The 27,642-nt window shown below is 39.9% G+C and overlaps 1 protein-coding gene across 7 annotated transcripts in view; it reads right to left on the reverse strand.

Annotated features, from left to right (window-relative positions):
* The window catches only part of IMPG2 (interphotoreceptor matrix proteoglycan 2), a 62,686-nt gene that overhangs the window by 20,177 nt on the left and 14,867 nt on the right, over positions 1-27,642 (reverse strand). For 5 of the 7 annotated variants that reach the window (XM_074811207.1, XM_074811178.1, XM_074811194.1 and 2 more), the window contains 6 exons: positions 16,982-17,013; positions 16,860-16,883; positions 7,491-7,543; positions 6,922-7,013; positions 3,875-4,036; positions 934-992 (listed from right to left, as the gene is read on the reverse strand). In XM_074811207.1, the coding sequence (XP_074667308.1) occupies positions 934-992; positions 3,875-4,036; positions 6,922-7,013; positions 7,491-7,543; positions 16,860-16,883; positions 16,982-17,013 (422 nt within the window). The remainder of the gene's footprint in view (positions 1-933; positions 993-3,874; positions 4,037-6,921; positions 7,014-7,490; positions 7,544-16,859; positions 16,884-16,981; positions 17,014-27,642) is intronic. The other 2 variants (XM_074811186.1, XM_074811168.1) reach the window with 2 other exon arrangements.

A 27,642-nucleotide genomic window follows, 5' to 3' on the forward strand; every position in this document is an offset into this window, starting at 1 on the left:
TTGCTGCCTTCCAGGCTGGAAACTGAACACAGTCTAGGGTTCCAACCATAAAACCTTTCTCACTATAGCTGCTTTGTTACCTGCATGCATTCTAGCTAGAATATTCCAGCCAATAAATTCTAAGAAACACAGCTTACAAAGTCTCAAAAAACCCACAATTTAGATTAACTCATGAACAGTCTTATTTGATTCTGAAAGTTATATCCAGTCCATTCAAGAAAAATGGTAATTTGTGATCCATGTACCCCAAAACTCAGACATCAGATGTTTGATTCATAATACGCAGGATCCCCTTTTTCCTCAAATTAACTTAAAACGTCATTCCGAAGCACAAATTGATTTGAGGAAACTAGTCTTTAAAGAAAAAAAAGAATAGAGTTAAAACATTGCATATCATTTATCAAACTATTCACCCACCTTTGCTGTGATCAAAGGGAGAAAGACTTCTTCTTTACATATCTCAAACACCAAACTTTAGAGTCATCCCAAATTAACATTAAGAAGTGGAAAAAAAGAATTTAAATACACCACATTTTTCCAAAAAGGTTTCTGCGTTCTTCCTTGTTTCATACTAGGACATGTCAACAGTACTGAAGAAGTATCAGATAATAATTTTAAATTAAAAAAGATATCTTATAATTTTAGAACAGAATTTTGAATAAGAATGCCTTGTCTTAAAATCAAGGCAAGCGTATCATGTGAGATTCTCTGGTGGATGCCAGGAGCAAAGAGATGATTACATTTACATACAGTTCTGTATTTCTATTTCAAGCTCTGTGTATAGAGGTACCAAATATGAAAGCACTTGTCCTTTGGTTACTACATCCTAGGAACTCCCACGCACATGCCCGACAGTCTTCCAAGTGTGGTGCTGGCACGTAGCACCAAACATCATCAGTTTCAATCACCACATACACATCAGTATCTTTTTACCTGTAATCCAGGACATGGATGCTTTTGTATCCAGGTAGTCCTTCAAATACACTTTTGATCTATTTTGAGGGGAAAACAAAAAATTAACACAGATTTACTCCACCCTCCTCATTTAGTGAAAAATCAGGAAATATTTTCAACATTTTCTAAAAATGTATCTGAGCTGTTATATCTAATAGGAGAAAAATGATTGAATATTCTCTTTCTTTATGGAAGAGTTTTAGTGACATTGTTTCATTATTAGAAAAGAAAAAGTATGAAGAACAACATCCAGCATTCCCCAAGAACTGTACAGAAACATTCAAAGGGGGAAAAATTCAGACTCTGTAGAGATCTGCACTGCCCATAGCAGACTACATTCTTTCTCTTATTTATGCAACACAAACCCTTCTCTGCCCAAAAGGCTTCCATTACTTCCCAAGCCTATCTGGATTAAAAAGAATTCTGAAAAATGCTTTGGACCTCAGCAACTTAAACAAGAGGAGCAGCGGCCACTGTAGGAACAGTCTTAGCCTCCGAAGTGGCACTAATGCATTACATAGTGCAAAACATGGCTCATCTCCACTGCCCTCAACATACAAAGGGCTCAGGAGTGATTGACAGTGCTACTCAAAAAAAAAAATAACTGAGAGCAGCAAAATAGCAGCACATCCAGGCCTAATTCAATAGTCAACTGCATTACACGAGACAAAAACAAGAAATAGAATATTGAAAGTTCATGACAGTTTGGGGCTTTTTTTCTTCCCAAAAGATCCTTGCCATCTGAGGATTATTTTTACTCCTCAAATTCTTCTCCTCCCCAATCTCCCTATTTTTAAACTGTCTCTGGTGAGACTTAAACAATCGAAGTGCTGCCGACTTTCTTTCTTTCAAGAGCTTCTTTATCCAAGCACAGAGAAAACCAGGCAAGGGATCAAAGGAGTGGAACATCTATGTGCCAGGTGGACCCTGTCCCATCTGACATTTCTTCCACACACACACACACTATGGCATTGCTACTTGGCCAAACAACTAGGAAAATTAAGATGTCTAGCCTACGCTAGCAACTTGTGACAGTTGTGGTGATGCTTTCTGGCTGCAGTGAAGAGTACATCTCTTTCCCATCTGGCCCAGGATCTGGCACAGGGTTAGCCCCGGTAAAAGGGATTCAACAGAGAACCCCAACTAAATGGGACTAAGGAGGAAGCAAAGCTAGAGAAAAGATAAGCCTCACACTGCGCTGCTGAATGGCACCCTAGATGTCTCTCCCAAGAGAAAGGAAAGAAAACTCTCTGCCCCAAGAAAATGATGGCAACAAAGTTACCATCATTATAGACAAGAAAAAATATTGTAAACAACAGGGAGAGGAAGCTTAGGAGACAGCAGTATGATCATATTTCAAATATGCGTTTGTATATTGGTCGGCCAGTAACTTTATTTGTAGCATACAAATTAAAACATTAAATTAACTTGAAATCAAGTTTTAATAAATCATGCATATATGTGTATATTTATATGTATATGCACACATGTGTTTCTCCTTTGAAGTAGGTGCCTAACAGTCTAAATCATGGTTCACTCCCACTGACTCCAATGGGATTTAAGCATGTGTTTAAGAACTAGCTGGAGGGTTTTAAAATGTGCTCACGTGCACTGCTGATTCTGGGCATAAATGAGGAGCACGAGTCGTCTTGGCAGCCTTGATTTCAGAGTATCTCACTGCAGTGCACAACGATTCATTCAAAGAAATGTCGCTCCTGAGCAGAAATAATGAATGAGTTCTGCTCTTTGAGACTTGTTCCGATTTCCCCATCTATCACCTACTCTGCATAGACAGATTCTCTAGACTGATGTCAGAGTTTCTGCTACAGTCCAAAATCTGGACACTGTGTAATTGTTACGATATTCTATATCCCATTTCACTGCTCAGCCTCTTTAGGAGGCCCGGAGCATGCCCACGTAGGCAGATGCTGAGGGACCTGCACGCCGTCTGCCTGCACTCCACGTTAGTGCTGTGCTACACCCCAATTACTGGAGCTGCTTTCCAGCACTGCCTCAGCACAGGTTGATGGCTCTGAACTGCAGTTGATTCATGTCCTGCTATTTGAGAGGGCAGGTAGGCTGGTTTGCCAAGACCCTCTATCTTTTTCACTCCCCAGTTTCAAACCAGCTACATTATGGAAGAATTCAAACTGGACGCTGAGATCAGTAAGCACTGAAATAAACTCTAGGCAAATCGGTCACTAGAGAAACGTTAAATGTATCTTTAAGATTTTCAAGTCCTAAAACTCTAAGAACTAATGAAGTTGCATCAAGAGGCAAACAAGAATCTTGTCACTTCTCTAAAAGTTTAAAGGCTCTACTGCAGTGACACTGACAGGGAGAAGTACTGAAAAATTCTGAAAGGGTGGTAAGGCCAAAGTTAGCCCTAGTGGAAACAGTCTTTTAAGGGACTAAAATAAGTGGAAATGCTTTTCATTTATTAATAACATCTGGCTTAGTTTCTTTTGCTAACGTAAGGCAAAGTAAATTAAGGAAATCAGAAAATGGGGGGAGAGAGAGCAGTCCCTCAAAAAGGTCCTGTTTAGAGTATGTCCCCATTCAAGGGTTCAGCATAATTTTATGATCCTCCCGAAAGCACACTTTCACCTCTTTTGCCTGCAAAAATGATCACAGGCTACTTCATGAGAAACACAAAAAGAAAACTAGAGTAAGTGGTCTTTGGCAACCAGTATGCTACACACACTGTATGACACTCTGCTGCTTCAAAAAGGCAGCACGTCCAACAGAAGAGTGTATTCTCATGGTGGGTGAACACTTTCCAGCCTGTCTCAGGCAACAAAAGCCCGAAGCTGGTTCTGCAGAGCTCGCAAGAAAAAGGCAGCCCCAACACAGGTGCCAGGTGCTACTATTGCTTTGCAGAGCCAGCAAAACGAGAAAGGAAGTGAGGGAAGGTAATCACCTGAGAAATGAATTGTTCAGAGAGCAGCTGACGCTTCACAGCAGCTGGGTCACTCAGCTCCTCACTGTACTTTTCACCAACAATCAAAATGCGGAACTCGATCATCTGCTCAGTTACAGGCTTCATTAGCTTCTCATCCTCCTTCTTTATCTCATTATTGATCTGGAAGGGAAGGAAGAAGGGAGGAAAAAAAAGAGAGATGATTTAATGCCTTTTTTTTTTAATGTTTTGCCCTTTGGGTTTTTTCCAAGAAATAAATCCTTGTTACTCACCACAGACCAGATTCCCTATCCTGCATTTACTCCATGTAAAAAGCATCCCTAGATACGTATATGTACATATGGTCTGCCATCTGTCAATGGCACACTATATTCCTCAGCTTGGGTCCAAACATCCTTCTTATGTGGGTCAAAAACTCCTCCAGCTGCTGCAAACTTTGAGGTTTCTCTGGCTCGTGATGGGGCAGAAAACCCAAGCCCTCTCCATAAAATGCTGTATGGACAGGAACCCATCAGGGCACTGTTGGTGGGCCACGCAGACGGTCACGGACATGCTTAACGACATGTGAAAACTGCAGCCCAAAGCACAACTTGCTCACTCGAGCCATCAGCATACCTGTTTGCCGTGCACTGTAACAGAGTGCTCATGGAGCCTTCAGGGACAGAGGCGGCAACTAATGAGGCAATCTACTCAGCAAGAACATTTTTTGAGAACTGTTGTATTGCAGATAATTCTATTCTCCTTTTGCACATCTTTACTCTAGTGCAAGGCCATCTAGTTGACCTCAGCTACAAACAGAAATCCAGTTGCGTGGGATGTTCACGAGGCAATTTAAAGTGCAACCATGGATACACAAACAGCTCACTTGAGCCCAGTCACCGGTTGGCTGATTTACCCAAGATCTACTCATTTTTCACAGGGCTCCTACTAACTATGTCACCTGGAAGACAAATTACCTTTGCCAAGTTCTACGTTCACCCTGTGTTGTTCAGCCTCAGTAAGCGAAGGATCCTCACAGATAAACAGTGGGCACTGGGAGATCTGCAGGGACCCCTGGGGAGCTAAAGTGGTGGGCCCAAGAAGGCCCACAGCAGTGGCTGTGCAATGCATCAGGGAAGTGTGCAGCTATCATGGCTGCCACGGGCAGCAGTGAATTCCAAGTTTAATCTAACCTGAATGACTGAGCAACACAGGAAGAACACTTTCTGCTTAGTTCCCTAGTATTTTACAACCAGCATAGTATCCCTTGTGGTATACTGAAAGACCAGATCTTGTTTCATGATTCTGTTCTAAAATAAAAAAATAGAGATTTGTGGGGGAGGGAAGGGAAGGCTAGGCTGGGTTAAGTTACCTTTAACCAAGTAGCCAAATGTCTTTGGCTATTTACATGCAGTTGTTGCTTTTTCCCCATTAAAAAGGAAAAAAGAGAGCCAACAAAACAGACTTTTCAGCAAAACTGCAGCCTGTGCTATATATGGTGCAGGAAATGGAAAAATCTTTCTCCAGAATGTTTAGCTGCCACCAGCATGCAACTTATACATTGTTTAGGGACCCTCTAAAAATTTTTAGTTAAATTCTCTTCCTCCTCTCCATCTCTTTTTTACTAGATAACTTTGTTAAGGACCATAATGACTGGTACGCTAGTTAGCATTTGAGATAACACATACCTAGCAGGCATATATGTGCTGCTACTATATGGCTGTTTACAACGCCATGTAGTTTCAATCATTTATCAGTCCCCCAAAACCAAAAGTACAGTCAACATCTGAGTGCAGAAGATGGGCTTTGCTCACTCTTGGTCTTGTAATCTGTGATGAGTTTTGGCTGCACAGAGCAATGATGAGGTGTGATGTAACTGTATAGAGTGAAGACACTGGCAGCAGCAATCTAACCCTGGTTTCTTTCTGATTTACTGAGAGGTCCTATTCTCTGCTCAGGCAAAAATGCTTCAGGCAGTTCTGTTTCAAAAAAGAATAATGGTGTATATGGGACCAAGCCACAAGTGTTCCTGGTACATAATATAAAGTCAGACCCTAGATTTGAGTCAGAAGCTGTCTGCCTATGTCATATTCAGTATTTATTCTTGGAAGCACAATATCAGAGCTCCACAGTCAGCCCTGAAAGCTCTAGAAGAAAGTACAGCTTGGCCCAGGTTTGTTTCACGGCCATACTAGGTTACAGCACAGTGCACAGTTAAACCCAGTACCAGAAATCAGCTTCTACTTATATGGAGCATGTGCAACTCTGTAAGCTTCTCAGTAAATCCACTGAGAGTTTCATTTATAAGAAAACAAAAGCCAGCTGATTCATACGCAGAATTTTCTTCAGTCATGTAGGCCCATGAATACTGCACTTGTATTCTAGACTTTGGGCTTAAATTTTAATCCAGAGGAGCTGTTTCCTGGAAGCAAATACCTCCCTGGGACCTATGTGATGGTCAGCTCTTCTGAAAGCCATCTTGCTTTTACAGAGACATTTTAAGTATTTGATGTAGGCTTCCCTGTGTCAGGAGTTTTGTTTAAGGATCAAGGTAAGGGTGACTGTAAAATGATAAATAAAAGTTCATCTATGTCAGCAGAGGAAAAGGAGCAGAGAATCAGAAGGGATCTTCAAGATTACCCAGGCCACCTCTCTGCTGTCCTACACAACTGTACCTCAAAACACTACTACAGCAGTTTAAGGTGTATTGTGTTTCCGTAGGAATAATAATGCTCCACATTCTTCTTGGAGCTCTCAGAAGCCCTTGGCATTCCCTGTCTAGTCCTATGTCACCAGCAAAATCCTGACCTGATAGCTCAGCTGATCTGTTCTCTCTCACTGTCAGGGAAGTGGCACTGCAAAGCTTCTGCAAATGAAAAAATACCTATCCAGGAAGTTATTTTAAAACTTTCTAAAGCTCATGCCCTGTTTTTATGAAATCTTAATTTCATAAAAATAATTTCACTGTGCTAACACCACCTTTAAGTACTAGAAAATGCAAATGACCACAAACAATATTATTTAGGAAAGGCATCAGAATGCTGAACCAAATGAAAACCACCACTCACAGTAATGTCTGCTTCTTCAATCTCATGGGTGGTACCACCTGCAGGACTCTCAATGGAGATCTCATGAGGGGGAGGTACATTGGCAGCTGCATCTGAGTTTGAAAGAGAGCAGTATTATTTTGTTTGGCTTTTTTGTTTTTTTTTTTTTAATAGCCATGTAGATGTAGATACACACAGAAGCAGTTCAGCAAGCATAAACCAACAGTAAAATTTGATTCCTATTCCCATCATGATGACAGAAACAACACAGGAAACACCTGAAGAGCCTGAGGAGATGTATCAAATACACTAATCAGAATAAAATGCTAATGTTCTGTCTAAACAGATGTATTTTGGGGAACATGAAGTTAAGTGCAGTAAAAAGTGCAGAGAACTAATTTCTCAAGTAGAATTTTCATGTTTCATACAATAACAAAATAATGTCAGCCTATAACATGATCTCCAGATCTCAAACAGCATTATTCGAGATGCAAAAATTCAGAGTTCTTTCTGAAATCCAAACACCATTGAATTTCTCAATTTTCTAGTAATTCAGAATCAGCCTTGACAGGAGTTAGATGAAAACTGACCTCTCAATGTGGTGACATCAGCATCTGGAGCTGGAGTTGGAGTTCCACTACTGCTAAATAAAAATAAAACCAAAAATTGAAGTTGGAGATGGTGAGATAGATTTATTAGTTTTTGAGTTATCTGTGATTCTGCTGCCACACCAAAAAGTATGTTTGCAGAAGAAATTTCTCATGATACTACTTTGCTGATAACTTCATAAAAATTAGGCTTTGCAATATTTCAGTTATCTTTTGCAACTTAGATATTGGGTCAGTTGCATCACACAATGCATTGGGTGCCTCTCCAGATGGCTAACCTCCTTATATTCCAACTGACTTGGAGTCGCGCCCAAAAATACATTTTGCCTTCTAGCAGCTCTGTAAAGGAAGTGTGAAGACCAAAGATAAAACACAAAGATAACCTGTAATATTTTATAAATGCTCAGTTTTTGAAATATTCTTCAGTGCACTAAAACATCATAACTGTACTGAAATCACTGCAAGAAGATGGGTTCTCTTCACCATGACTTTTACTCTGCTTATTTGGAAATCTTCAAAAGGCATCAGTTTCCAAATCCAATTATTGCATTCACACACACATAAAACAACTCTAGGCCAAATGTGAAAAAGAAAAACATTTCAGATAAAAATCAGATTAAGACTGTCAGTCTGAATTAAAACTAACAACTTTGACATGCCTCTTACAGTAAACCCAACGTCCTTGGGGCCAATTCTGTAAGACCTGAGCAACTGTCAAGTTACCAAGAGTGGAAGACATGCTCTGACAGAAACAAGTCTTTCCTGAATGAAGAAAATTTTTTTCAGGTTTGACATATTTTTAATATATACAGCCCAACCTGTAAGATTGGAAGTTTAAGTGCTGGAGAGAAACTGAATTTCAGACTTCAAAAAAATCATTGAAGTTCATTGCATTGAGATATTTCTCTCACTTCTAAAGGAACTCATTTTTTATTGGTGGTCATACTTGTGCCATAAAATAAGCACTGCATCAAGGAGTCTTCATTGTAATATATGCAAGCACTGATACTATGTAAGCCACGGTTCCTAGCCTTGCCAAGTTTGATTTTTGATTCACATACTAGATCACTGGTCTTGCCATCTGTCCTCAAGCAAAACTTCTCTCAAAGTTGATGGATATTTTCCCTCCTTCAGGACATATAATCCGTCTCTGTATCACTCAAAAAAACAAAGGCTTCCAGCACCAGCCAGGTAACCAGATCCAAAGTTACATACTAAAGATACTGAGGCACAAGCATATGATCAAATATATGATTAGTTTCACAGAGTTAACATCTCAAACACTGTTTCTCCCTCTGCCTCTCACAGACACATAACACTCACCAATAAACAGACCTGAAAACAAATCTGTTGAATTTGTAAGTTCAAGAAATGTTAAACTGAGAGGGTGAGATATACATAACAATTAGAAAATATTAATGAAAAACAGAAAAATCTCCAGATGAACAAAGCAGAAAAATACTTATTTAAGAGTTTAAACAGTACCTTCATGTATTTTCTTGAACAACTAAAGTCGATGAGCAATATGCAGGCTTTGATATATACAGTTATTTGTGTCTGCTTCCATCTTGTGGACACTGGTACCTGTTCTCAGCCACCACGGTGCAAGATAACTGTACTGATTCTTTGACAACCTCAATAAATCTTGGAATGATTGCTAAGACTGGAAAGCCAAATTTTAGTAGCAAGTATAATTTAGACAAGCTATCCTCTATTATTCTCTCTGCCATTGCCATCACACATATAAAGAGCCACAAGTAACTCATTCAAAAACATCAACTTCTTTCTGCTAAAAAACAAACAACAAAAACTCACATTAAAAGGATTTAGATTTTCTTAAGAATGCTGGTTATATTTTAGAGGGATTTAGTTTCCTTACTTGTTTATCATCTTAGAACTGAAATAAAAACTATTGCTTAATTGGTCAGATGAAATATTTTCCAATTAAATTCACCTAACTCCAAGGATGTATTACTCTTACCAATTTCAATAGGCATTAGATTACATCTACAGCAGAGTCTCACCAAATTACAGCATCAGTAACTAAAGCATTTTAGTGCATTATGTTTAATAATGGTATGTTCAGGAACAAATATGATTCTACTTTTCAGGAGAGGTGAAATATAGGATTTTACTTATTACAGACTGTTTAGTGTAACTAAGGCCAGAATAAAAACTCAACAAAAGCCAAGTGATGTGCAGTGGAACAACTCTGCTACAGGATTTGTAATGTTCTGTTCAGCTGAAGTGCTCAAATCCATATATAAACATTAGCAAAGCCTTGTATCACTCCCCTTTTCTTTAGAAGGGGACAGCGAGAAACATGACTTGCTGTGGTAGGCTCTGAGCTCAAACTGAGACTCCCAGGACTCAATGCAGCTGCCCACGGGTGGGTGCCTAATATTCTTCAAGGGGCCTCCAGCACTCCTGACCTCCAGCTGCTGCCCCAGGAGGCACAGGTCACCCAGGGGTCCCACATCATCCCTGCCAGCCTTCTGCAGGTGTGTGCTGTAACTTAGGGCACCTCAAAAGGACCTAAATGACTATCCAACCAACTGAATTGAGCACCCAATTCTGCAGCGGGTTAGCCTCAGCTAAGGGCCAAACGCACGCCCGCTTGCTCTCTTACTCCCCCTTCTCTATGAGAGGAGAGAAAATAAGATGAAAAAGCTTCTGAGTCAAGCCAAAGACAGGAAGATCGCTTACCAACTACCTCCACAGGCAAAATAGACTCAGCTTGGGGAAAATTAATTTATTGCATATTTAAATAGGTTTGGGTAGTGAGAAACAGACAAACGCTAAACCATCACCGATCCTCCACCCTTTCCCAGGCTCAACTTATCTCCTGAGTCCTCTACCTGGTGTGGGCTCTCCAGGGGCAGCAGTTCCTTCAGAAAATGTCTACCTGCTCCAGCATGAGTCCTCCCTGGGCTGCAGGGAATACCTGCTCTGCCGTGGAGTGCCTCCTCGCCCTTGGACCTTGGTGTTCCCTATCCCGCCACTTCTCTTTTTTTTTTTTGTTCCCTCCGCCTCTCCCTGTGCAGTGTTTTTACCCTTTCTTACACACGAGGCACCACCACCATGACCGAGGGGCTCAGCTGTGCCCTGCGGTGGGTCCATCAGAGCTGTCTGGAACCAGCTGTACCCAGTTTGGGGCAGCCTTGGCCTCTCCTCACAGAGGCCACCCTGCAGCCCCCGCCCCAGCACCTGGGCACCCACACCCAGTACAGTTGTGTTTGCCAACAAGATCAATTTAAACTAAGTTGATTGAGTTTTAAAGGAAAAATCCTCAAAGTAGACAAGAAAAACCAGAGAGAATGATATGGTACAAACCACACTTTCAAAAGAGGAGCAGTTTACAAGTGGAAAAGCCTAAAATTAGCCTTCTAGAGTAGAGTACTAATTCTAGATTAGATTACCATGATAGACGTATCAAAATAAAATTCTCCAAGTTTCAAAGGTCCCAGAGGACTCTCTCAGACACTGACTCACATGAGTGGCAGCTCTCCAACAGGGCGTTTTGCTTAGTAACATCAGCTTAGGCACCAGGTTAGCCATGTGTTGGCAACCACAGACCAAACCAGGCCACGGGGCAACCGTGAGAATGCTGAAAAGCGAGGTGAGAATAAGGTCGCTGTCATTTACAGCGTAGCAAACCCGTCACCTTAAGCAGCAACAGACCACACTCTTTGTCAAGGCCAGGTAATGCATTCTTACTGGCACTAAAGGGCTTTTAAATACAAGCCCCCAAGAGTTAACTGATTTTCTGACAAAATTCTAGCTCACATCTGGCTGAAAATTAAAAGCTAAGGGCTTAAATAACACCTAGTGAAACCCTAATCAATCTAACCAAACAAGACCAGTCAAGTACTGAATTTGTTCAAATTAATTGTTCCCACTTTTTCTCAGGAGGATAAAAATACTGTTTTAGGAAACTTCTATAATCAACCTCACTTAATGCACAACATTGTTTTTTTCATTGCTTTACCAGAACAGTAAGGTTTGCTTTCTTTTTGCATCCATTTCTTTTTGCCTTCTACTCCCCTTAACATTTTAATTTTTCAAAATGCCCACTTTATTAATGACCTAAAAAGGCAGCAATAGTGCTAGGTACCTCTAAGGAAGTCACTCAAAATGCACAGGACAATGCATATACTGATTTGCCTGAACACACTGCTTTTCAAGATAAACACAGATTCAAATTTGCCTCCAGTCACACCATTTAAAATATAAGTGATTTTTCTTTTTTTTTTCCCCAGGATTAACCCAGGGCCCAGGCTTTATTTTTAACTATGCCTACACAAGAAAGCCACTCCAGGTGGAGGGACTGTATTCTGGCAAGAGCTTTTTGTGAATTTGAGACACATATATATGAAATGTAATTTCTATTGTCCTACCTGCATAAGTGATGCTCTGGACCACCTTGGCTGAGCAGTAAGCAAAATATAAAAACATACACATGTGTATGGAGAGGCAGGAAGGAATATACACAAGCAGATGTCTAAGCAGCAGAACGAACAACACTGCACTGTGTTTCCTTGGCAGAAACAACCCATTTCAGATCACACAGCTCTGTTAGACACCAGGATCTAGGCAGGTGTAAGACAAGACCCATAAGGGCCTCAGAAGTTGATCTGAAGCAAACGGTGCTTATGAACAACCTATATATATTAATACAGCAAACACAGCTCACAGATACAGCCTATGTTCCCCTTTTTCAAACCCCATGGTACGTACTTCTGTGTGATATCAGTCATGTCAGGAAAAGACTCGATAGGTTCCAGTCCACCAAAGCATATACAGAGTCCCATTGACTCATAGGCAACTGTAGAGCCTAAGCAAGTTCTTTATGTGCAGCCATACTGTGTTATTAAGGAGAAATACCACACAGGACCTGTCAAATGGGGCATTGGTGATACCATTTCACACACACCCCACCACCTCCCTCTGAAATTTTATAGAGGTATTATTTGCATTTTTCTCTACGTTGCTCCTCAAGGTTTAACACAAACTCAACTTTGTGGTTGAAGAAGGTAACATCTTCAGATTTGTACTACACATTCTAGACATCCATCAGTTTATCAATGATTGATATCATTGTTTATCAGTTTGAATGTCCTTACATTATTTCAATGGTCTTATTGCACAATGAAGGGAAAATCATTTTATGGCCTGATTTTCTCCTTTTTAAATATTTTAATCACACATTGTTGAACTATGCAAGACTGAGCCTTGTATTAAGATTCTTTTCCTTTTAAATTGTTCTTGCATTTATCCTAATTTTCATTTAGGTAGTTCTTGAATTCTGACTTCTTTTGGTTTTAATTAAAGCACGACAATCCTTTCATATTTGCTACCTGACAGTAGGGAGCACAAAAAAAAATACACAACTGAAAAGGAGCAGTGTGGAACTCTTCACATGGGGTGCAGATGCTCAAAAATTTTCTGAAACGAGCGATATCATTGCCAAGTCCACATGCAGACAGTAAAGGAGCTCAGGTATGTTTCTACTTCACTGCAGGCAGAAATGCTGAACTGTTGAATCCCAGCACAGAAGACAAACTCTTTTTCTTTCATGAAGCACATTTAGATAAAAGGTACAAAATCTGAGTGGATACATCACCAACCATTGCTGCCACCACTGATGAAATATGGATCCTAAATTTGCCAATGTAGTTCGAAGCAGAGAACATTGACAGAACAAAGGTCCAGACATAATTTATTGTGACTAATTTCAGCAAGTACCAGTCAGAAAGGACACATGCTTCTATTTATTTCATTTGACATTAATAGCCATTTCTGAAGAAGTGAAAAAGTAGTGCATTATACTCATCCTTTTCAACTATCCCATACTCCTTATCTTTTCTTCAGTATGTTATTGTGTATGCATGACTCAAGCAAGGCTATGACCTAAAAGCTCTAGTTTTCTACTGCAGCGATTTTGTGCTTACTCCTTTGCCTTCATTTGCGTCTCAAGATCTGACTTTTGACCCTCCAGGAATTAGATAAAATGACTGTGTTATTGTCATGAGACATACTCCATAATATTAAGAGAGCATCATGCAAAGTCCCAATGGCCTACTGAATAAAGCAATCATTAAAAGTCTTTAGCTAATGTAGTGCTTCCACACTTCCAACTGGTGCAAAACTCTACAATGTCCAGTGGGCTGCTCTATACACATCTGGATTATGTCCCATATATTACTTTTCCTTTGAGGTTTTCTCCTCAGTGGTACTTAGTTTAATCCCTCAGTTCCTTAAAAGGCCGGTCTAGCTGAGCATTTAACCTACATGAACGCATGCACGAGCCTTACAGGAACAAACTTTCATCCCGCTGTTACGCAAGTGTCAGTAAGGCCAGATTGCGAGTTATTCTGGGAAGTAAATCACACAAGTATAAGCCACCTTTCTGTAGGATACACAAAAACTATCCTAGCATTAACTAGCTGAAACCAGCTTTTTCCAGCTAGACAGAGAGACACAGTATTGACATCTATGTAGGATTATGAGATGCATTAAATTATTTAAGTCACAGCTTCAATTCTACAGCTGTTCATAGTTCAGCACAGTTTTGCTTTAATCTAGAAAGGTAGTGTAGTTAAAACTACCAACAGATATCAAGGTCCTGTCTTCCACTCCAGATCAGCCCCAAATTAAAAAATCATTTCACAGAAACAATTGTTGCACAGCAAAAAAAGATTGGCCAAAGCTCGTAAAAAGAAAATACTTTTTTAGTTTCTTGTGCCTGGGCTATGCTCTAGAAAACAAACTTACAGCAAAATTTTCTATGTTCTTATCAGTGGGAAAACAGACAAAACAGGCCTAATGCTAGGCCTCCAGCTGAAATGACTGCTTCTGCACATTCATCAGAGAAACTGGAGTTCACCAGAGGACGAGTCAGAGCACCCCTGCTAGATCCCTGCCTCAAGGCATCCTCTGGAGAAGCCTGTCCCTTCTCTGGCAACGTGGGAGCCTCACCTGATCATCTAGATACCCAAAGCTGGTGCTTTAGTGTAGCCCTGCCATCCCTTGAGACATGAGAAAGTTCCCCGTCCTGACACAGACAGCACAGCGGGGAGGTGAGACAGCCACATTCAAATCATGGCATCACCCTGCACTGGATCAGCCTCACCCTGCATGACAACAGCTCTGCCCAGGAAACGGCAGAACCCGCTCACATCTCCTGTGCAGGAGGGATGTGACGCTGGGTTTCCCACACTGGGCCTTAGGGACTGGAGGTGATCCTGAGCTGGGTACTTTGTCTTCTTACGGAACATTTTAAAAGGTCTTCATTTTATTCTGATGTGTACTGGGAGGTCTAGTATATTTTTGCAGGAAATAATGACCTTGCCTGTTGGCAATACTGAGATGGCTTGCTCACTCCTCTTGATGGAAGATGTCTGAAGTTAGATGAGACTTCTTCTACCCATGGCAGCCAATCATGGCTGTGTTTTTATATGACTCTTGCTTATAGACTTCACATCTTTAACTACGAATACTCTAAGATGTCCAGAACACTCTTAGAATAATTTTGGGGTTTTTAATATTGCCAGAATAATTTATATTCATTTATTGCTGATGCTCCGTTATCCAGAGCAAATCTGCTTGCTTCTGTCTCATTGATTCAGTCCCATATCACTCTCTTCATGCTATAAAACACTATCATATCCAAGCACAAGACAACTTTTAGAGGAAAAGATACAGTAAAACCAAAGTTTAAACTGACTGTGATAACAAAGATCCCCTCCTAAAGCTATGAACAATCTGAAGTAATATATACTGGGATAAAAGCAGTGTATTTTTGAGACAGATGCAATACAGCCCCACAGTGAATTAAGTTGGATGAAGTTTGCCACTTGTTGACTGGAACCCCTTTAATGCCTGTCACAAAGCACTCGATAAGATAGCTTTTGTACAGAAGTACAACACTAATCACTGCGATCCACCTCTCAAACAAATGTTGAGCTTTTTGCATCGTTAGGTTGTTTAGTCCAGTGCATGCAGTGACTCTAGATTAATTAGTGTTTACTCTAATTCCTCTCTACATTTACTAGATTTCCTGAATGATCACATAGAGGGATACAATAGGTTTTCAAACCCAAACTTCTTCAGAAAGATTAATTTTTTCAGTCTTCAACATTCAAACTGAGATAACTGTATCTCTGAATTCACACTTTCTAATAAATAAGATGTGGTTCCATTTGTGTAAAGAGCCATTCTAGAGAATGACCGGTGCTAACGAGAAAGAATCAGACCCACAAAGATAACAGGGACAAGATTTTTATCATTTGTTTTAATTTTCTCTTTGAAAAGAAAAGCATATAAAAGTTTAGTCAACGCTCTATTCTCAACAGAGAAAGTTCTGAACAGATGTACACTACCCAGTTGACCAGAAGGCTTTGGGGAGTGCTTTTGTTCAGCTCAACAGGACAGAGAGGAATCATTTTTGCCCTTATTGTCTCAACATTATTAATTTTAACATACAATGTTGTGGTTATGAAATCATTATGAGCATACCTAATTTGGGAAGTTGGGGGGGTTTTTAAGGTCTGTTAAGTGATTACTCTTCCCTGTAAATGAATTACTCATATTTATCATAGCTTTATGTGGCCTGTAATGCAGGGAATTGAACCTGCCAATTTTTCAGATGAGTTCAGCACTCGGTTGTTTGGGTTTGAATTGCTCTAAAAATAACAGCTTAGATTAAGTTCTGAGTAGGAATGGAATAATAATAATTTGAACTGGTTTTCATTTCAAGTCAAAGACATGAAAATAACAGGTCAAGTTCAGGTTTGCTTTGATAAAAAGAAGCCACAATTCAGACCAGTTTTCATTTTTATTGCCTTGTTAGAACTGTGAGGAGCCCAAGCAGCCAACTCCCTTGTAGCTGTTTTTAGAACACCTCTCTCAAAAAGTTTTTTTAAAAAGCACTTCAAAAACATTCCACTTTTTTGATTTTTGTAACAATGACCAGGACTACCTTAAAGCCTTTGGGAAAGGTTCTCAGGATAACCAGAAGACAAGTAACTATGGACATATCTCTCTCCCAAAATAGATTTCCCCACTAAACCTGTTCAGTTAAACAGCTTGCATCTGTGCCTAATGGCCAACAAGGTGGTGACATAAGCAAAAGTACAAGCCCCAGACTTGCTGAGATATTTTGAGCATGCCAAGCATGCCAGGACAGAGGTTCCCATGCTAGAAGCACAGGATCTCTTCACCACACTCTTCTATATGCCCTTTTGCACAAAGGTGAATTTTGTTCATCTTAGGTGCATGAATCAACTCCAGCAGCAGCAAGAAGTGGAGAAAAGACCTATCAGGAGCCTTTAAAAAGGAAAAATTACTTACCCACATGACCAATCAGCACAGGAGCTGACAAGAAAAAGAGAGAAAAGGTTACAAAATGTCACAACTCAGCCCTGTTGTTCTCTCCAGAGAGAATAAAAGGCAAGGCAAACACAGATACTCACCTGCCCATTGCTTCCTTTGTATAGGACTGTTTCTAGAAAACAAACAAACAAATCCTAAGTATATTTGAGTATCATAAGGTGAAAGGAATTAAAATGCAGTTTATACCAGTTTGCTTCCTCCCCTGTGACAAAACAATTTTTTGTTCTATGTACATTTGTTAAGTTCAAAATTTATTAACAAAGTCCCTGCTGAAAAGAAAGTGTGTCCTGCATTTCCCAAATACAACTAAAACTCAGTAACAGGTGCTTGTAAAGAGCACTAGGTTTCTCAGAAAATGCTCTGCATTTCTGCATTTTCCTGCATTGTTCTGCAGGAACAATGTTCTCTCACCTTAGAGGAGGCTAGCAAAGATCCTTTTAATCAAGTGGTCTTAAGAAATAGAATATTACTTCTGCTACTTGTCTATAGATTTAAAACAATCTTTCTGAAAGTACAGTTGCAGCTTAAAGTAACATAGCAGGATTAGTCTGATGACTTTGTTTAGGGTTATATAAGTGACAGGGATGACATTTTTTCATTTATTGGTGTATAAAGGCTAAGGCAGGGCTACACAGTTCATGTTTTTTCATCAAGATTCTTGTGATATTAGTGCTATTGGTTCTCGAGAGGAGTCACGGGAGCTTCTGTGAGGAACCCCACAAGAAGTAGAGAATAAACTGAGCAGTTTGCAGCATGATAGCTGTTGAGGAATAATGATGTATCCTGCTGCTGTACCAATGCAAACAGAGTATAAAATATTTGTAGATTATTGACCAGCCACAACATTTCTGTTTCTCTCTGGTTTGGGGAGAAAGGGATTATTTGGTAGTTTAATGGCCTGGCTTTCTTTACATAATCAAGGCAGATATATTTTTCGGTAGAAACACAAAGTAGATCAACTCAAATATCTTTGAAGTTAGATTACAATAAACTTAACACACACTATTTCCACTTTGAAAGTTTCTCTGCAAAACACCCACATGTATTTAGTGACCTAAGGGTTGTCACTCTAAGCTATCCTGGTTATTCTTTTTGTAAAGGCGGGGTAAAAAGGCAAAAGAGACTTTTTGAGCAGGTTAGCCTGCTCATTCTCTTCACCTGTGTTTCTAAGAAAGTGTAGAAGTTCAGTCTTTATTGATTTGGACCCACGTCAATGACCACCTTTCTCTTCTTTCCAGGACATCTGTGGACAGTAAGTGTGATCACAGCTAGAACAGCAGGCAGCCTGGATATCAGCCTGAGGAGGGCTTGCCAAAATACTAATTTCAGTCAGTTTGCTTTTCAGCATGTCCTTTGGCCAACCTTTATTGTACAAATCTATTAAATGAAGTATTTGGAGATACTTTAGTATGAAAAACTAAGACACAGTGAGACCCGTTTTAAATGACAAAGAAACTAGTAAGACTAGGTAGTCTACAGCGAAAAGTCTAACCCAGGGCTGCTAAAACTGTACTGGAGTTTGGGGGGGCATGTTTTAGGGACTCATTACACTGCTCTATACTGTGCTTGTACTTAGGTTTAGTACTCTGGGATCTGCAAGGAACAGAGAGCAATTCCATCTCTACAAGCTTTTGGAAAGTTCTATGTAAGTAGTAGACCACATAGGAAAAGTTGCTTGCTCATTAGAAAAAGAGACTTTCTTCCCTATTCAGTCAGTCAAGGCAGTTTGTACATGCTATTAAAAACAAACACAGTTATTAGGGGCCCCACACATCTTTTTAGTACCACCTGGTAGTCCATACCAAGCAGCTTTACTCACTGGTCCACAAAGGCCATTAACAGCAGAGGTCAGCATAGTCCTGATCATTTCATAGAGCAAGGAAACAAGGATGCCCCAGCGAGGAGTGCCTTGGCCAAAGCTCTGTTGCAGGGCAGCCTGAGGAGCTGGTGGCATGCAGCTGTCCCCAGCCTGGGTCCCAGGACTTAATCAATGTGCCTTGCTATTTCCAAGTCTTCTATTCAATATTATTATTATTATTTTAATGGCCACATGACACAGTCTCCATATCTACATTTCAAAAAAAAAAAAAAAAAAGCATCAAATTACTAAGTACTCATCCAATTTTGTAGTAAACTAGCAAAGCCTAACACTGTATAATTAGTTTTGAATGACAGCCTCTGCGTAGGGTAGCTGTATTATTCCTTAAATCTCTACTTCAGGACAGAATATTCTCTCTTCATTGCAAACCACATCTGTTGTGAAATAAAATTATTTTAACAGATTACATGCTTTAAATGACTGCTTAAGTGACCTGACTCTTCACCATGCTTTCTCAGACAAAATCTCCCACTGGATTCAACAGCAGCTTTGAGAAATAATAGTAAAGATTGTCACCCTTACATTTGCTTGCTATACAATGCTGCGAAGCTATTGCAAAAACAACAACAAAAAGCATGAACTGTAAATTACAAATGAGTTGATGAAAGAATTATCAGTCATCCATTAAAACCCATATGCCAATGCAAAGCTTGCACAGAGATGATTAGCATCTTGCAGCTTTATGTCACAGGTAAAATTTTAGATTTTACAGTAAATTCAGAAGGAAAGTATGATCTTCATACCCAGTCTTCAGTTTCTTACAGTCTACAGAGGGCTGAAAAACAGACTCACACATTTTGGATCAGTCCTACAGACTGAAATATGTGACTTGGATTTTATAATGCTAAACGTGTGGGGTTTTTTCAACTGAGGATGTGAAAACGAAGCATCCCGCTATTGCTGAGCTGACACAGTCTGCAATAGTTTGTAGTGTGATTGCCTTCCTCTCTCTTAAATGTCTAATTTGCATTGCTGTCTGGGGTGAGGGCAAGCACTGACATATTTGAATTTCATGGCAAACAAGCACCTTTTCGCTCTAATTAGAAGCCAAGGGCTCTAGAGTTCTAATACTAGCTTGGTTTCTCATTTAGTACAGAACAGCATTTGCCAGATCACCTCACCTCCTTGGCTTGGTTCCTTCATTAACAAGATGGAGTTATAAACATACCTACCGCACAAGGATCTGCAAGGATTAATTAACATCGTTACCCTTTGAATACTTGATCTATAAATAGTTCTACATAGCAGCAGCAGCCGCCACACCAAAGCTCAAGGGGATGGCTTTTATTCAGTGAAGCTACCTCTGGCAGATGCTTTGTATAAAATTAGTTTTCTTGAAGCAAGACCTTCATAACATTATTATACCAATTCTTCTACAGCCGGGAGCTGAATTTTGTGTCCATTGCACTAGCGCTTCCTGTTGTTAACAGGATGCAGTTAGTTTTATATAATGCAAAATTATCACAAATTAATAAGAGTCCATAGCATTAAATACAGGTTACCACAATACCACAAATCACATAAAGTACCAACTGGAGAGATGAGCTGCTGTCAACTCATGAGCTTGCAGAAAAGCAATTATATAGGATACTCTTGTCTGATCCTGAGAGACTATCGTTATACACAGAAGACAAAATATCTTGGAGATAATTCCAGGCAGGAGAAAAAGGTGGAGGAAATGTCAAGGAGATCTTAAATAATCTCATATTAGGTTAATCCCATCTGTGAAGGACTGTACCAAGCATGTTTGACTTAACCCACCTGTACACATCATTTCCAACAGGAAAGTTGTACTGAGAAACGATTCTCTCTCTGCTTGTCCTGATTCCCCACCCTGGTGCATGACAGAACGATGCTCTCATGGAGGCAACGTCAAAGCACTGGGGGGAATTCAAGGAAACAGATGATAATGTCTGGAACTGAAGCTGGAGGGAAAGGCCAGGATGGAGAGCAGTGCTCTGAGGCACAGCTCTGACAGGTAAGGTGAAAATATGGTCTACAGTGAGTAAGAGGAGAGACAGCAGGGAAAGCTTAGTGTAACAGAAATTGTTTTAACCATGTTCCACTTGAAATGAAGGCTAGAGATCCGTGGAAAGGTGTCAGAAACAAACTCAGGGTCCAGTCTGTCCAGGAGGAATCAGCCCCACAGCAGAGGTGAACTCACAACATAAAAGTGATTCTTCAGGGCGTGTTAGGCAGTACTATCTAGAAACAAGGTGCAAAACAGGGAAAACAAGGAAGAACTACAGGTTTGCAAAGTAAAGGAGCTAATCAGACAAGGATGATGAGGATGAAGCATTGGTTCTGAGCTCTGGCTGGAAAGAGATGAGCACAGGCTTCACAGATGACAGTTTCTGTGCTGTGTCAGGTGTCAGAGAGACTGAAAAGGAAGATTTTGGCTCAAATTGGAGGAGAGTGACCAGAGAGAATTAACACAAAGAACTTAAGAGATGAAAAGGAGATGAGAAGCAACTGGACCTAATTAATCTACTTGCATATATGTGGTGAAGGTTTGGGGGTTTTTTTTCCCCGAGTCAGAGGAGGCTAAAACTTGCAATGCAAAAAGAAAGAGCCAAAGTCAATAGAAGAATACTAGGCGTGGGGGTAAGAAAGGGAGTGAAGGAAATCTGACATAATGGCTCAAAGGAGAACAACAGAAGACATTTTTTTTGCATCCATAAGGGGGAATGGGGGATGTGAAAGAACAGACAAGATCTGCTTTTTCCCCAGATTTAGAAGAAACCAGAGATGTTTCTATGCAAAGAAAAAAAAAATGTTAAGGTGTCTAAGTCAGCAATCAAAAAGATACTGGAAACTGTGATTAGGACATTTGATTAAACAAAGAAACACAATGGTTAGTAAGGAAGATCACAGAACAGGAAGAGGAAAGACAGCAGAAGAGGTCTTTCTGCCTCAGGAACCTTAGGAAGACAAAACCATCTACTTTGTGACGTGGTCTGAAACTACAGCACCAGGAGTAAGTGGTTACAAATGACTCACACCATTGGGGTGCTACATCCTACCTTTAAACACAGCTCAGAATTCAGGCAAAGTCATGTATTTTACATCGCTCAGTGCCCATTTCAGCATGCTAAGGAGGTGTTTTTTATGCTACCCATTAAGGCATCCTAAAACAGGGTTGCCTTCTGCCCCTGTTATGCTGGTCTCTGTCACTAAGCAGTTAGTCTGTGCTCTAAACACACTGAAACAGATAGAGCTGCTGATGGGTTGAAAAGTCAATACTAAACAAAAGTACTGCTGAGTTAACACACCTGCAGGTTTTGTATCTTGCCCCAAAAGCTTTTCAAGTTGAGTTTTGGTAGGTAAGCACCTCCTGTCACAGTTTTGGGGATTCCTGGGGAAGCTGTCTGCCATTTGGTTCTCAAAGCTGTACTACAAACTCCTTTCCATGGCTAACTCTCAGCTTAACTCTTGGCTCTCAGCCCCACGAAAAGGCACGCACAGCAGAAATCTCCCTCTCACCAGCAACCAACAATCACACGGACCTGCTTACTTTGGAAAGGATTCATGACCTAATCCATGCTGTCATGTCTCATTTGCCCAACACTGTCCAGATATGCTTTGTTATACACACGGGGCTGTATACGAGCCCCTCAACAGCTATAGCTGAGTAGATACTCAGTGACTTAAGGTACATGAGCTCCCTTAATTCTTCATTTCTCACAACAGCTTTTCTCAATATACCTTGTTGTTGTAGATTGTCATCAGATCTACAAGGAACAACAACCCATTAAAACTTTGTCTAAAATTTGATTGGAGAAATAGAGATTGGGACATGTAATCTGCCATAAAGGAGGGATTTGCCCTATTACATGCCCACACTGGAAATGCGGGATGCAGACAGAATTTTACAATGGAGCACTGCTGTATCATGCTTTAAGCTGCATTTTGCTATGGACTCGGGAAGGAGATTCTACTTGTATTGGAAAGATGAGGGTCTACCTCCTCCAACTTCCATTAGAGTCTCTTGGTAAAAGCTCAATTTCCTGAATTCTCCAGGAACTGTAAAACATCAAGTTTCAGGATTTTGATGAATTAAAAAATGGCCCCAAATTAACTGACCAACAGAACAATGACAAAGCCATGCAAGTCGGTGGGCCTCTTTCCTTGCTTTAAGCACTTTGATGAACAGAAAGGTCACAACCGTTATCTCAGCCCACCATGACGTAAGGGATGTGTGGTAGTTAAACAGGTAAGTATGACCATTAGTATTTTAGGTGCTTTCCATCCATCAAGGAATGCTATCAGACCTATTTCATGATATCCACTGAACTAATAATTCTTACAGACTATCTCCTGCAGCTCTTTGTGGTGGCAGGTACTGCTGAGGCACTGTGCTTCGTTACGACATGGGAAGAAGCTCTGTGCAAACAGAAAGCAGGGTTAAGCAGCAGGCACGGCCCTGACTCGTGTCTCTTGCTCCAGCAGGAAATTATCTCTTCACCATTATCTACACTTTCCATTTGCTTAGGTCTTTTCTCTCTTTTGGAAATAAGGTTTCCGAGACTGCCACAAATAATAAATGTTCAAATGCTGGGGAATCGTGGAGTTTGGAGATCCTCACGTGCCAGCAGGAACTTGGCAGCTACACAGCAATACCCGATGTATTCTACATCTTGATTGTCACTTTTTTATTCCTCTAGACTATACACACAGCAGCCTATCTACTTGTTTTGCTGAATAAAATATATTGTTTGATAGACACACCAGCATGGGTTAGGCTCAGAGCACACTGGCAATCAAAATGGTGTTAAACAAGAGGCTGTAAAATTGCTCAAATTAATCACACAAGAAAATCACCAACACTTCTTTTTTCTCCCACAGCCAAAGGCCACCTTCAAAATGTCAGCATGTGCTGAAGCTTAATGTTATAATACAGTTTCTATTAAAAAAACAGCAGAAGTCCTACTTTCAAGATGCACGTGTGTCCTATTCCCTTGTTTTCTGTTATATGATGTCAGGTTAATTAAAAAAAAAAAAAAAGAAAGTAAAAACATTTATAAACATTAAAGATTTTTTTTATTCCATAGGAAAGAAATGTATTTTTTTCCTCCCCCTCTAATCACAGTACATTTATGGATTATATTCATAACAAGACCTGACATTATTTCTTTTTATATGAACATACATACTACTAGTCAATGTGAAATCACCTGAGGCTCCATAAAAAAATGTAAGCAATCAAGGTATTTGCAAGGTAGCTATAAGGTAAAGAGTACTCACTCTAGTATCTTTCAGCAGAAGCTGAATGTTTACAGTGTATTCTGCACATTGTGGTTTTGGGGTTTTTTTGTTTGTTTTAAGGAACCACAGACTATATAAGGATGTGCTTGACTTTACATCTACTTTTTCAAACCTCTTGAAAATATCTTTGTTCTTATTACCACTCCACATTTTTCACACCTTTGTTTTTTTTAACTTTGTTCCTTCACAGTTAAACATTCAGTGCAGCATCTTCTGATGTAATTTGTACAAAACATTGCTTACAGGATAGCAGATGTCAAAACAGCTCAAGCAACTACTTCAGAACTGCTGCATTATTTCAGTAATTTATAGTCAAAAAATGTGCCCAGCAGCTATGTAGGCATCTTACAAAGAAGATCATATGCCAGCTGTAAATACTCCCACAAACAGCACAGATTGCACTGGTTTGACAGCAGCACTTCAATCTCATAGCAAGAAGTTCAAGGGTCCTGGGAAATCAACAGTTACTTTTGCTTGTGTTTCTTCCCTCTTGGATTTTTAAAAAATTATCTAGCACAAGTGTGAACGCAGCCACAGTCACAGGGTAGAGGCAGGGCACGTTCCAGCAATATCAGAATCCTCGACACACATGTCCCAATGTGTAGAACGACCGCATGAATGAAATGAATGAGGACATTCTACATAATAGAGTTATACTCCCCCTGAAACACAGCTACACAGTAAGAAACTCAAGCTATGTTAATTTATATGAAGGAAGGTTTTTATGAAGAAATATACGGCAAGCAAATCTTCCCTTTGGACTAGAATTTCCTTTTCCATTTCTGACAAGATTTGAAAAGTGATGGAGAGATAACATAATCCCACACTTTGTAAATCAACTTAATATGCAAAGAAATTAGTTAGGCTAGTATTCTTCCTATGTAAAGTACTTTCATTTAACATGATCAGATGGAAAGTAAAATTAAAGAATTTGGGCGAAAAAGAAGAATATTTAAAATTATTTTTTATGGTTGGCATAAATCTGTTCATCTGCTCCTTCTGAAAATCTGTGATTTTCATCACATCTTAAAGTGATTCACTTTAAGAATTTGATGAAAAATTAATATGTGTATTATATCTTACTGTAGAACATGCATATATATACACACACATGTACAGGCAATCGCACAGAGGCAGGCCTCAGTTCTCCAAAATAGCATATGGTGCATAGCTTGCTTACCCCACAGCAGCAAAAGCACTGCCCTCTGATGCACACCTCCTGTACATAGAAGCCATGTGATGGCAAAAGAGAAAATTCCAGCTATGTATGCCTTCACCTCCACCAAATCAGTTAAGTGTTTTTGACAGACTATTACAGACTGAACAACATTTTTCCTGAAGAAAAAAGTAAGAGAGCTGGGACCAAAGCTGGTCTAAGCTCCATTTGATATCCAGTAAGAAAGTGTGTCAAAAGCAAGAGAAATAGATTTTTTTCTTTACATGAACTAAGCCATGCTGGAGCAGACATTGCAACAGGTGTGTCACAGTGATTACCAGGGATTAGAGGAAAGGGTAAGAAATAAAACCAGGAAGGAAGGTTAATAAAAGTGTCATTTAATTACACTGATCAAAAGAGAAACTCCACACTACAACAAAAGAAGCATGAAAGCAATCATGCTGTTATTTTTTACTGAAAGCAAACCCCACAGATTTATTTTGCCTAATTTTCAGATATGCTGAACTTCTTTTGAGAGACGGAAAAATTCATGGCATGCAGCATTTCTAAAAATTGAATTTCATGTTGCTATCTACCAAAAAGTAATACAGAAAGGTACTCTAGAGTAAGACTGCCAGAAACTGCCAACACGCACAAAAGAAGTGGTAGATCACCACTATGGCAGTAATAGCCAATATATACCAAAAGAAAAGCAGAAATACTTTGATCAGCTGCAGGCTCTAAACTAAACTCTTGAAATTAATCACAGATGATTCACAAACACTGGAGGGCAGAGGAAGACTGGAAACAAGTGGTATTTAATGAAGCATGTCATGGCCAAAGAACTACCGCCAACCATACAGGCTGCTTTTCTACAGTGCCAGGCAGAAGTGAGTCTTCCTTTTAAGCAAGTAAGAGTGTGGACTATTTACATGTATCACACATGCACAGAGTACTGTGCATGCTGTGAAATGATGGCAGCCCTTTGCTATGAAGTGCTCAGCACTTTATAGATCAAACCTAAGGAATGAAAACAAAATATATGGCAACAGCTGACCATGAACAAATGAATGAACATGCTGTAACGAGAGAAAAAAAAACAAAACACAAGGGAAAGGCTTAGCATGCAACTCAGTCAACTTAGCTGGTGAAGGTGGAAAGAACAAGAGGACAGGACACAGTGCTTTAGAAAGTGTGCTCGGTCCCACAGGCTGAGCTCCAGGTCTTACCACCACATTAGACTGGAGCAAGTAACTAGCAGGAGGAAGGATGTTCTTAAAAGCGGAGTCGTAATCGCTGCATCTGTTTGGACTTAATGTTCTCAGAGCTGCTTTAAAGAGGTTTCACACTCTGACAAGCATTTTGTGCGTGAGCACATAAGAGAAAGAGTGAGTCAGTACTAGAGTTAGCAATTAAATCCACACTCTGACCTATATTCAAAAAAACAAGCTGGCTGATTGTGGGATGGGATACAGTGCTCTTGACTTCAGTCTTTGGCTCAAATTTAAATTGAGTTCAGGCTTGTATTTCAGAAGATGACACCTGATAGATTCATGCCCTTTTATGGGAGCACAGTGGTGACAGCATTCAATCCCCTTTAACACAGACTACTCTCCCATCAAATCAGCCCAACAACTGTCACCTTTTACCAACTGTGCTGAAAGCAAATGGAAGGATGAACAGTCTTTTTCCATTGCAATGCTGAAGGGAATATATCCATCTACAGGAGAGAGGAAACCCAAATTACACATAAACCGTCTGAATAAATCATCAAACACAGAGCACTTTATCTGACCCTATTGTAATGCCGAAGAGCTATACCCAAAAAAGTAAAGCAGCAGTGGGAAGTTAGATGCATCATCCTGCTTCCAAGAATCATCTTGATTTATTTTAATAAGCTCCCACTATAGATCATCTCACTGCCAAAATCTTACATAAAGCAATGATACATTCACTGCACACATAAAAAGTTCACGTTAATTTCATTTGTCTCCACCTTTTTGCAAAGTCTTCCAAGGACAACAGTACCATCAGACATCACAGAGGCAAACTCTGGCTAGCATCCACCTGTGAAGACTAACATGCAGGCTCAGAAAACACCCGTCTCTCTCTATTATCCACAACAGTTTTCATACTCACATTTCCTAATGCACATTCCTAGCACAGGAGTCCATAAAGCAGAAAGGAAAAATGTCAGCATATCCATACTAGCGGAACATTACTGATTCTACAGGGTGATACATTTAAGACATGATAAGTTTCATAAAGCTACTCATCCATTAGCTTGCAAAAATAGAAGACATTGTAATCTTAAAGAAGATCCATAAACCACCATACATTTTAAGACAGCCTTTTATCCAGAGAAATGAAGATATCTACTGTATCTTAGATGCATACAAAGCACTTAATTTTAAAATTCACAAGCTCCTGAAAAGACATCT

The sequence above is a fragment of the Strix aluco genome, chromosome 2, assembly GCF_031877795.1.
Source record: "Strix aluco isolate bStrAlu1 chromosome 2, bStrAlu1.hap1, whole genome shotgun sequence".
Taxonomy (NCBI): domain Eukaryota; kingdom Metazoa; phylum Chordata; class Aves; order Strigiformes; family Strigidae; genus Strix; species Strix aluco.